The 12752-nt window shown below is 35.7% G+C and overlaps 1 protein-coding gene across 1 annotated transcript in view; it reads right to left on the reverse strand.

The window, feature by feature from the left end:
- The window catches only part of LOC121371058 (protein phosphatase 1 regulatory subunit 14C-like), a 69483-nt gene that overhangs the window by 9403 nt on the left and 47328 nt on the right, over positions 1–12752 (reverse strand). The window contains exon 4 of the mRNA XM_041496679.1: positions 687–728. Coding sequence (XP_041352613.1) covers positions 687–728 — 42 coding nt within the window. The remainder of the gene's footprint in view (positions 1–686; positions 729–12752) is intronic.

Below are 12752 nucleotides of genomic sequence, written 5' to 3' on the forward strand. Positions count from 1 at the left end.
ACCACAAAGACATAAACGCAAATGCTTTAAACAACGTGACATCAATGTGTGTGCTTTGCCAAATCGTGATGACGTCATATTTAGTACCGACAAGGTGATTGGTTTGTTGGCGTCAAATTGTCCAATAGTAGTGTACGTTAAACCAATGCATGATAATTTCTGAGAAATTATGATTTTTATTTTCCCCGTTTTGAATGCCTGCTGGGGTAATAAATTAAGATATATTATATTTGACCTGACAGAGGTCCATGTCTTTAAACGTCTCCATTAATTTTCAACTTGTTTAATAAATTATAGGCCTTTCCACACAAAAAAGTATATACTAAAACTGAAAATATTTATATGGTCAAAAACTCCACTGAAGTATAAAACCACATAAGTGTGGCTTATGGGCATGTACATTTCCAAAACACAAATTTATAAATGCATTGTGGGTATGTACGTTTCCCAAACACAAATGTATAAATGCATTGTGGGTATGTACGTTTCCCAAACACAAATGTATAAATGCATTGTGGGTATGTACGTTTCCCAAACACAAATGTATAAATGCATACACAACTAATAGTTAACATATGGTCAGAACGACCTGCAGAACATCTGTCAGTGAATTTATTACAGCAGATGCAAGCGCTTGGATTTATTACACAGACGTAATGACGTGCAGCCTACTGGAAGATACTCACATTAACTTCCTCCCTTGGTTTGGGGACATCTGTTAAACATTCCTAGAAAGAAACAATAAACAAAGTTAAACTCTGCGCAATATATTATTTATATTTGTGAGTTAGAACACAAACCACTATTTATAAGGTCTAACACACACACACACACACACACACACACAGAGAGACACACACACACAGAGAGAGAGAGAGAGAGAGAGAGAGAGAGAGAGAGAGAGAGACACACACACACACACAGACAGAGAGGCACAGAGAGACACACACACAAAAACACACACACAGAGAGAGAGAGAGAGAGAGAGAGAGAGACAGAGACAGAGACAGAGAGAGAGATTGAAATCAATATTTGTATTGTACAAAATGTCAAAATTAAGCATGTGCAGAATAATTATATAAATAAAATGACACTTAAATATAAATTGACCACATAACTAATAATATATATTTAGTCTGTTCTCATTATATACAATTTACTTGATTCTAATTGGATGATATCACTAAAAACATTAATGTTATAAAATGTCATCACAGAAAATTTGATGTCATTTTTTTTTTTTTTTATGAGTATTTTGAAATATGAATTTAGTTTTCTGCTGTTTATTGAAGGATAATGTTCTCAAATTTGACAACTATGACAAAAAATCCACCAGAAATTAAAAACAATTATCATATACAGGATTTCTATAATTGTTATAAAATGCACTTACAATAGGTCCAGTCATTTTTAGATTCAACTAGCCATGACTGGTGAAGCATTTGCCTGACATGTAAACACTGATAAAATATTTATTTTTAACAAGCAGAACATATTCCCAACTAACTCTGCCAAAAATGTGTAAATCACCATGAAAGTCAAACTTGATCAGTAATAGCTACAGTGAAACCTCTCAAAACTGGACCCTCGGTAAACTGAAATTCCCTCAAAACCGGATGTTTTGTGTGGCCCCCTTTTAAATATCTGTACAGAAGAGAACCTCTCTAAACCGGATACCTTTTAAAAGTGGATGTTTTACTTGGTCCCAAGGGTATCCGGTTCAGAGGAGTTTAACTGTATATACAAAATGTCAACTCAAAATATTGAGTCATTGTAAAACAAATGCCCAGAAAACTACATGTGGAACAGTCAGTCAGACAGACAGAAAGATGGGAGATAAAATCTATAAACAGGGGTATATGCACAAAGAAATAATTACATTGTATAATATGCTCATTATTATTATTATTATACATTAAAGCAAATACCATGCACTCATTAAAAGTAAAGGTTTACCAGTAACCGTTATTAATACATGTATTACTCATAGTTTAATTAACAAGTTGAATACCATCTGTTGAAGAGTGACAGTATGATTGAAATAAGCCCGTTATTAAACTATTTCATGAAACAGACCAATCAAGTCTACTGTCAAGTTTATTTGATATGTGGATAGTTAGCTGGAAAGGTCCCAAGACGTGATCAATACTGAATATTGACGGACTGGACAATTCATCACGGCAGTAACTCTGTTGACAATGGGCTGCTAGGTTTCATGCTGAGAGAAATGATACAGATTTTGACACACCCATCCTAACACTAGAACTCGCATAATCATTGTATAGATTTGCAGCTGATGTGAAATAATACAGTATCGACTGCATGGTCAGATATTGTCAAATAACAATATAAAAAGGACACACCCTTTGAACCCAAGATTGTATTCACACCGTGACATAAAATATTTATGTATCGTTCCTCAATAAACTGTAAGTACCAATTAAACAGTACATGGCATTCTCTGTATATTGGGGTGGGACATAGCCCTGTGGTAAGGCGCTCGCTTGATGCGCAGTTGGTGGGCCCATTGGGCTATTTCTCGTTCCAGCCAGTGCACCACGACTGGTATATCAAAGGCTATACTGTACGTGAGAGGGTGCATATAAAAGATCCCTTGCTACTAATTGAAAATTGTAGCAGGTTTCCTCTCTAAGACTATATGTAAAAATTACCAAATGTTTGACATGTATCCAATAGCAGATGATTAATAAAATGTACTCTAGTGGTGTCGTTAAACAAAATAAACTTGCATGTGTGTGTGTAGGTGTATGTGTGTGTGTGTATGTGTGTGTGTGTATGTGTGTGTGTGTATGTGTGTGTGTGTATATAGGTGTGTGTGTGTTTGTGGGGCAGGGGGCCTGTGTCTATTCCACCTGAGAATTAAAATGTATGTTTATTTTGTCCTACTCTATAAAAACAAAGATAAATATGTGGCTTGTGCTGCCCCCTACTAGAGACTGGCCCTCTCACTACAGACTGTGACCCCACCCACTCCAGATATTGTTCCTACAGGTCTGTTAAAGGTGCAGACTCTAGTTTGGTTAATTGACAGACAGATAACACATTTGGATAAAATTATAATAGAGTGAGACTAAATTCTGTGATGTTTAAATGGGGAAATACTGTCTAAAAAGAGACTATAAGTATGTGCATATTTAAAGTTATGAACATTTTTCATATTAAATTAGCTCTCAATATGAACATAAACCCAATATAAAACAGTGCACTTTAGGTGAAAGATCACTTGATGCGCGGTCAGTCTAGGATTGATCCTCGTTGGTGGGTCCATTGGGCTATTTTTTGTTCCAGCTAGTGCACCATGACTGGTATATCAAAGGCCATGGTATGTGCTATCCTGTCTGTGGGATGATGCATATAAAATATCCCTTGCTACTAATGAAAAAAAAAGTGGCAGGTTTTCTCTCCAAGACTGGACATTAAAATTAACAAATGTTTGACATCCAATGTGCTCTAGTGGTGTTGTTAAACAAAACACACTTTTTGTTTTTGTGTGAACGAAGGGAGTTGACTGAATATCTCTTCTTAAGTCTTTGATAATTTAATACAGTATGAATTAAAAATAAAGTTAAAGTTTGTTTTGTTTAATGACACCACTACAGCACATTGAAAAGTTAAGTTTATTTTGTTTAATTAGAGCACATTAATTTATTAATCATTGGCTATTGGATGTTATTTGACAGTCTTAAGAGAAAACACACTACATTTTCCTATTAGTATCAAGGGATCTTGTATATGCACCATTCCACAGACAGGATTGCACATACCACGACCTTTAATATGCCAGTCACGGTGCACTGGATGGAACAATACAACACACTGATTTATTAATCATCAGCTGTTGGATGTAAAACATTAGGTCATTATGACAGTCTTAGAGAGGAAAGCAGTTAAATTTTTCCATTAGTATCAAGGGATCTTTTATATGCATCATCCCACAGACAGGATAGCACAGACCATGTCCATTGATATATCAGTCACAGTGTACTAGCTGGAACAAGAAATATCCCAATGGGCCCACAGACCCCTCATCAGGTGACTGCTTTACCAATGGACTACATGTGTATGTGTATGTCCTGTCCCTGAATTAAAAATAATTTCACTTCTTGTTGTGTTACAAAAAAAGAACAGTCACTTATACCAGTACTAATAACTGTCTATAGTCCTTCCCACAGGGAATGCCTTTTATTCATACTATGGAATTTACTACAAATTTCTGAGGCGAATGATTTCTGAACTGCACACAAAAATAGTTGAGTTTTTTTTGTTATTTTTAAAACACATTTACTTTTCTTCTTACATCAAACCAAACTGAAACTATTTACAAAAAAAACCCATTATTGTAGGAGGATGGGATGAACTATAGTAATCACGTGTACAATATTTGCCCATAACTGTGTGTAAATGCAGATGATAGTTCCAGTTGAGCTAACACTTTTTGTAATCAAGCAACATGCACAGCTGCTGAGTAAATCACACTCCACAGTCATTGAACAATCTAGGACTCTGTCACTACCATATGTCACACACAAGGCAAACAAAAGCTGAGTAAAATCAATTCTATTATCAAAACAAATAAATTGACTTTAAAACAACACAACCTATAAATAACACATGAACCGATGGGGGGGGGGGGGGGGGGGAATAAAATAAAAAAGACATAAAAACTTGAGTGGCATATCCATGATGACTAACACATTAAGATGTGCTGGATAGAAGAAAAAAAAGATTTAGACAGACTGGCATTAAATAATTTAAAAAATTAGCATTTGTTGAGTTATATTAATATACATACATCTTTGAAGGTTTGCCAAAAAGCATACAATCTAATTATCATAGAATCTAGTACAAATATTTTGATCAGACTGAGTCATCAAAACTATTGCTAATTCATCCTATTCAAAGTAGTTCCAAATTCCAATTGTCTTAAATTTTATATATTTTTACAAAACAATGTTCATTTTGTGAGATATTGCTGAATATCAGATACAAATGCAGATGCAATTAGAAAACATATTACACATCAATACTATGACAGTTATATGTGTTAAACTAAGAAATGAAAAGAACCACCATTGATAATAAAAATTTCTCATCTACTTCTCGGACACAAAAATATACCATAGGTGCAAAGTTGTGAAAGGTATTAAGTTTATCCCCGAGTCACATTCAGCTTCACTAAACAGCAACATACATTTCATAATTTATGACATATGCAGGTGTTACGCCGTATGCACACGTGTCATATTTTAGATGCGTTTAACACTCGAAATGCATCTAAAAATAATTTGTGAAGTTCATCTTTCGTAAATTTGATGCATAATGTTTCACAGCATGTTAACCGATACTTAAAACAGCAGGAAGAGGATATATTGGCATTGTTTGTTTAAAAGATGATACTTGTGACTAGGATGCAAATCGTTATGCTGTGTCATTGCTAGATCTGTATACTGAAGTCATGGTATACCACGGGCGTAGGAAGGTGCCAAAAAGTGTGGGGGCGGGGCCACACACACACACACACACATATATAAATACATGTATAAATGTATAAAAAAAACCCATCTCTGCTCCCACAAAGTGGGGGGCATATGCCCCCTTCCCCCCCTCTCCCTACACCAGTGTATAATACTAGTATAATGTCCTGTTTATAGAACAATGTGTATAAACGATCAGCCGGCATGTATAAAGCTGCAATCAAATTACACTTTAAACCAGCTTAGCTAGCTAAAACACTTCAGTATAAACTGGCATAACTAAAAGAGTTTAAAATGTAAGTGTGAAAGTAAACTGTTTTATAAACAGAATCTGTCACCATTGTGAAGTGTAGATAATGCAATAGAGGGCCGAGGTTTACCAAATAAAGTCTTGTGACATCTGTGTCCAGGCAGATAACCCAGGTAACTATTGATTAATTAATCATCGGCTACTGGTTGTCAAACATTTGGTAATTCTGACACTTAGTCATCAGAGGAAACCCGCTACATTTTTTCTAATGCAGCAAGGGATCTTTCCCATAGACAGAAAAACACATACCATGGCCTTTGTCCAGTTGTTGTGCACTGGTTGGGAGAAAAAACCCAATCAGCTGAATGAATCCACCGAGGTGGTTCGATCCTGCTATGCAAGTACCTCAAGCAGGCACTCAACCAACTGAGCTAAATCCCGCCCATTCCAGGTAACTGATGTACATGCCCAGATCAGTGTGCTTCAACCTAAGATACCACCATTAAAGTTAAAGTTTGTTTCATTTACCGACACTAGTAGAGCACATTGATTTATTAATCATCAGCTATTGGATGTCAAACATTTGGTACTTTTGACGGTCTTAGAGACGAAACCTGCTTCATTTTTCCATTAATAGCAAGGGATCTTTTATATACACTAGCCCATAGACAGGATAGCACATTAACACAGCCTTTGATATGCCAATTATGATGCACTGGTTGGAACGAGAAATAGCCCAAGGGGTCCACCCACAGGGATCGAACCTAAAGTGACTGCACATCAAGCAAGCGCTTTACAAGTGAGCTAAATCCTGCATCACTTCTCACACATATACAATACCAATGTGTCTTTGTGTGTAGAACAAATGCATTAAAGTACATGTAAAAAAAAGCCATACATATTGGGCTCAGTAACACAAACTGTGTATTCAGTTATATAATGTAAATCTTGCAGTAATTTGTCACCATCAAAATTCCACATGCATATCTCCGTAGGTAAATAATTGTGAACAGTTTCAATAGAAAGCACTTCACACTGTATGAAGAATTGATTTCTCCTCAACCCAGGTCTACTAAGCCAGCAGGAAATTGGATTTACACAATCGTACTGATAGAAATACAATAATCATGCCACATAAAAAGATTTAAAATTTTACAAGCTGAATGCACATGTACCTAAACATGCTGATGGCAAATGGTAAAAAAGAAAAGATTGTTTACCAACACCCAAGCATATAATTTAATATATATACATGAGCACGGTAAATGAACACACATGGGTCTAGAGATAGAGAAAAAGAAATAGTCTGTCACCAAAAAGGGTACTTCTTTTAATTAGTTTTTTGTTGGTGTTTTACATTGGCATTTTCTAAATGTCAAGATAGCAGAACTCTTATAAATTATTGCTGGAGCACTTGTTGGACAAATGTATGGAGAAACAGATACACATATGAAGCATTTTAACATGTAACACTGTTAACCCAAATTTTTCTTTGTATAATATTTACAAGGCTATATATGGTGTGGGGGAAGGGGGGGGGGGGGGGCATGGAACTGTACCACAGTACAAAAAATTAAATGAAAACAATTCCTAAAACAAAGCCTTAATGTCCTAAAAACTGTCTACTTGGTAGCTTTTACTATATGTTACACACATAATTCCACATGTATAGTTATGCTTATAAAGTATTCGACAGAAGTTTGAGAAAGTCACTAGACTTCACAGCAACTTTGGCTAGTGCCTTATGAATAACAGTTGATAATTCTCACTAGTCCAGAGGAAAAATTCAATAGCCCGGACCGAGTGCTAGTTTATTTGTCGAACTCTGGCTTATATCTAATTATATATTTCAAGCACAACTATTTGGGCTGCTTGTCCAGCACAGAAGTTCAGTGGTTATAATGAGAGTTGTAAAAAGATATTCAAAATAATGTATTTCAATTTAAAACTAAACTTTAAAACTAAACTTTAAAAAAAAAATCCAATTTGGTTGGAATAATAAAGTCTACTGACACGAATGTATCATGTGACCTCTGTACCTCAAGGGTGTTGTGTTCCTGAGTTAAATTCCACTCCCTTTTTTGAATGCTCTGACAAAAATAACACGCACAGGAGAATAACTATATTTATTTGCATTATATTAAAATGTATCACGTTGTCACTTCCTGGTTACTGGGTTTGCCATTTACATAATAAATCCTGACACACAAAGAATTCTATAACACGAACATATAGCGTGATTCAGTAATGATTGGATATGAGAACATCAAATCCCTATTCACGCTTGAACTCACACTATAAATCTGAAATAATTCATGTTTTGGACAAATCTTTACCATGCCACTATTATCTTTCAATCAGGGCTGATTTATATAGGATTTGACTAATAGTGAGACGATTCATTATACATACTAGGAATTACTATTTTGCATATACTGTAATAGTATGGTCCATGTTTTACATTAATAATATGGAAGGAAGGAAGAAAATTGTTTATTTAACGACACATTCAACACATTTTATTTATGGTTATATGGTATCAGACATATGGTTAAGGACCACACAGATATTGAGGCCGGAAACCCACTGTCGCCACTTCATGGACTACACTTTTTGATTAGCAGCAAGGGATCTTTTACATACACCATCCCAAAGACAGGATAACACATACCATGGCCTTTGATGTACCAGTCGTGGTGTACTTGCTGGTTAATAATATGGAAACATTCACTAACAGCTGATAACTAAGAAAAGAAAAGGACCAAAATAAAATAAATCTGCTTGAAATGTTGTGGTGCTATTGGCAGCAAATAATAAAAATAATAATTTGTAGATGTTTATAGGGGTCCTTAGTCAACATAAGATAATATTTAGTAATTATTGTGCAATCAGACAGTGCATAAAAAACCCAAATTAAAGGGACACGCCCTAGTTACGGCTAGTTGTTAACCATTACGGCGTTGTTTTTCGCTATTAAACCCATTTTTTCACAAATAAAATTGCACTTTACTTACATTTTATTATTTAGAATACACATTTCCATTCACCTGAAGTGCTTTTTGGTAATCCTGGTAATCCTGATGTTTGTAAAACCACGAAATGCATTTTTTGTATTTCTTAACAACAGGCGTGCACTCGAGAAAAAAACGTTAAGCAAGCGAGGTCCAATCTATTTTTCGAGCGAATCTTCCTGTGTAAACGTCACAGACGTTGGTATACCACGTGACCGTTATCATTTTTGGTTCAGTTTGTTTTCTCATGCACGGTTCGCGCAATCAACATCCGATTTGTTGTCGTTTGCTTGTTGTTCATTTGTGAGATTTTTCTTCACAGTTCGTGGACATTTTCAGTAATTATAAAGTTCAGACAAGTAAGTGTCTCAATACAAAACGTTACAAACCCTTAAAACCAATAATTTTGCTAAGTCTTACGATATCTGGAGAGGGGATACAACCAGGACAGAATGGTTGGAACATGTCCAGGAGAGGTGAAAAGAACGCACCCCAAGTCTGTGCGCACTCTATGAAATTTGTCGTGACGTAGGCATTGTTGTGCTTCGAGCGACATCTACCGGTGACATCAGAATACTAACTTTCAAAATTATTTCAAGCAATTGGGACATGGGGATTCCCATGGTATTTATCGATATAAAACCTGCTTTTTCACTCCATTTGATAAAAACGTGATCTAAGTGTGTTACAGGTTTGTAGATTAACCAAATTATAATTTATTTTCGCTGGATGGAACTAGGGTGTGCGGCTTTAATAAAATAAAATAATTTTTTAAAATATGTTTTATATGTCTTTATGCAAGATTTTAGCAAGATTCTCCCCTCCCCTAATCCTAACAGTCATGACTGGCATATCAAATGTCATAGTATGTGTTATCCTGTCTATGAAAAAGTACATATAAAAGAATCCTTACGGCTAATACAAAAAGGTAGGTGGTTTTTTCTGAAGCAAACGCTTGACATCCAATAGCTGATTATTAATTAATCAATGTACTCTAGTGGTCATTAAACACCCCACCCCCACTTCTGCTACATGTATGTATGCAATATTAAAAAAACATCAAACAAATTATATAACTGTAAAAAAAGTTAATTTTGCTAGTTCCTTAAATTGCTGGTTAAGGGCCATTTTCCATGTGCAAAATGCTGAAAAATCATGTGCATAAAAAAATTAACTGTTTATAGTAGCTGATCCCACACCATTTACCCCCCCCCCCCCCCCCCCCCCCCAAATACACATGGAAATAGCCCCAATACAGTTTTAATGTGTCTTTTAAGAACATAAAAATGTCAGGCAACAAAGATAACAAGTGAAATGTGGATAGCAATAAACAGAAAATGTAGTTATTAGCAAACAATACATGACATTAAGGTAGCTGAAGTGGATTTCTTCTCCCATTCTGAGACAAAGAGTTACAATTACCATATGGTTGACACCTTGCAGGCCTGTACGTGGAGGGGGGTGGGGGACAGGGTGCAATGGGTGTGTACACCCCCAAATTATCTAAAGTCCACATCTGTATCAAATTAAACAATGTTATGTAAAGGGTTTTTTGTTGTTGTGGGGGTGTTTTTTTTGTTTGGGGGGGGGGGGGGTGTGTTTGCTATTGTTGATCCCTTCATGAGATATTTGCACACACTCCATTGAAAATTCTGCTTATAGCTGTCTTATACTGCATGTAGTAGCCATGATTTAGAAATGTGCTGAGGTGTCAATGTTCCCTTCTTGTAACAAATTACACAAATATTGGACCTAAGAGAGATGAAATTTAGTAATAATCAAGATGGGAAGGGAGTTATCGCCTGAGGTGTTTGCATCGTAGGATCGAATTACCTCAATTGATTCATTCTGTGATTGGGTTTTTCCCCCATCCCAACCAGTGCACCATGACTGGTATATCAAAGGCTGTGGTATGTGCTGTCCTGTTTGTGGGAAAGTGCATATAAAAGATCCCTTGCAGGGACATAGCGTGATCTGGCCTGGGGTGGGTGTGTGTGTTTTTCAAATATGAACCAAGTGAACCCTTTTTCTATTTTGTTTTTGCACCACTAGAAACTCCATATGTATAAACCTGTATGTTTTAGCTCTGAAAGTGGACCATTTCCTTCAGTGGGGGGGTGGGGGTGGGGGTGTGTTCATCTGAACACCCCCCCCCCCCAGTCTACACCCCTAACAAATGTTTGACATCCAATAGCTGATAATAATAAATCAATGTGCTCTAATGGTGTCTTTAAACAAAACAAACTAACCTTTCACAGTGGAAGGGGAACAAAGAACAATCTCCTTTAACAGAATCACTGATTAACAAAAAAATAAATTACTATTTCAATTACTGCTATATGCCTGCTATTATTAAAGGCCTTGATGTGTGATTATTCTAACTGTCTCACACAACTCCCTTGTTTGAAAGTTTACACTTAATCAGTATTCTCTGTACATGGCAGACATCATAAAACAAATACATCTCAGGTATAGTCACTGACCTGCCTACTATCATAACTAACATATTACTCTGCTGACCTAATATTCAGACTGGTATAATTTTCAAGACCATTTGAATTCATATCCACTTTGCTGTTGACAGAGCTTTTGAAGAAAGAGTATTAATGTATTTGGTTAAACAAACCTTTTCAATAAACAGTTTTGATTAACGCTTGATAAAAAAATTATTGACCAAAGCAAATACGTTCTTTATCAACACAGGGAGCTGAACAAATAAAGTGAAAATATTCTTCTTAAAGATATACTGTTACTGGTATTTCTATAAGCAATACAGATAACAGTCCTAGTTCTGGAAATCCTAAACATAAAATGATTTTAATAAGTAAGAAGAAAGTGTATTTTTGTTATTATATACATAGTCCAAGAGATATGGAAGAACATAAACATCCTTAAATACCCAAGTGAAAGATACCATGATAACTTAATACATCTACTTGTAAGTCAGGCATCAGACCTACACGTAATGTCCGCGAGTCTGCACTGGGATATCAACTATAACTCCAGAACCTGCTGTCTAAATTGTAGTTAAAGAATCACTACAAGTCAGAATTACCAAATGTTTGACATCCAATAGCCAATAATTAATTAATCAATGTGCTCCAGTGGTATCGTTAAACAAAACAAACAAACTTAAAGAATATAAAAACTATAACACAATTAGTAAATTAATCATTGGCTATTTGGTAATTTTGACAAAGTCTCCACAGCAAACCAGCTACATTTTCTGTTAGCATTATATGTACTTTTCCCATTGACAGGACAGCACATACCAAGGCATTTGATACACCAGTTGTGGGTACTGGTTAGAAGAGCAATAAACACAATGGGCCCACTGAGGGGGTTTGATTCTAAGGCGAGCACTCCAAGAAAAAAAAGACCCACTGCTTGCTAAATAAATGCTTTCTTGAATTGGCACCCATAAACAAAGGCACCTCCACACATTTTCATGTGGTGACTGCAGGTTTCTTATCACATTTATTACATACAAATGTCGCCATATTAAGATACCTATAACATATAGGCTGTGTGCAATAAATGCTGAATAAACAATATTTGCTGAGGTGTTGATAAACAAACATTCATTCATTTATTCCTTCCTTCCTTCCTTTCTTTCTTTCTTTTCTTTCTACGGATCTGGAAACCAGTATGAGATTTCACGATATTATGAAAACATATTTCAATTACTAAACCATTTATCAGCTTTCAAGACAGAATGAAAATATGTTAGCTCATATCTTTATACATGTTTTTAAGTAATATCAAGCAAACTGCTATAATTCTGTTATGTAAAAACAACAAAACTGTGTCTTGAACCAGTGGGAAAGTAGCCAAGTTCTGTGTTAAACCTGTAGACAAAAACTCAGTCAGGTGGGGTAACAGTGGTAATGCAGATGTGCAGTCAACATTCCATGACTAATTCTCTTTGCTGTTGTAATCCAGATCCACAGACCTGTGGTGTTATCTACAGCCTATTTGGACCTTGGTGAGCTGGGA

This window comes from Gigantopelta aegis, chromosome 4 (genome assembly GCF_016097555.1).
Source record: "Gigantopelta aegis isolate Gae_Host chromosome 4, Gae_host_genome, whole genome shotgun sequence".
Lineage (NCBI taxonomy): Eukaryota > Metazoa > Mollusca > Gastropoda > Neomphalida > Peltospiridae > Gigantopelta > Gigantopelta aegis.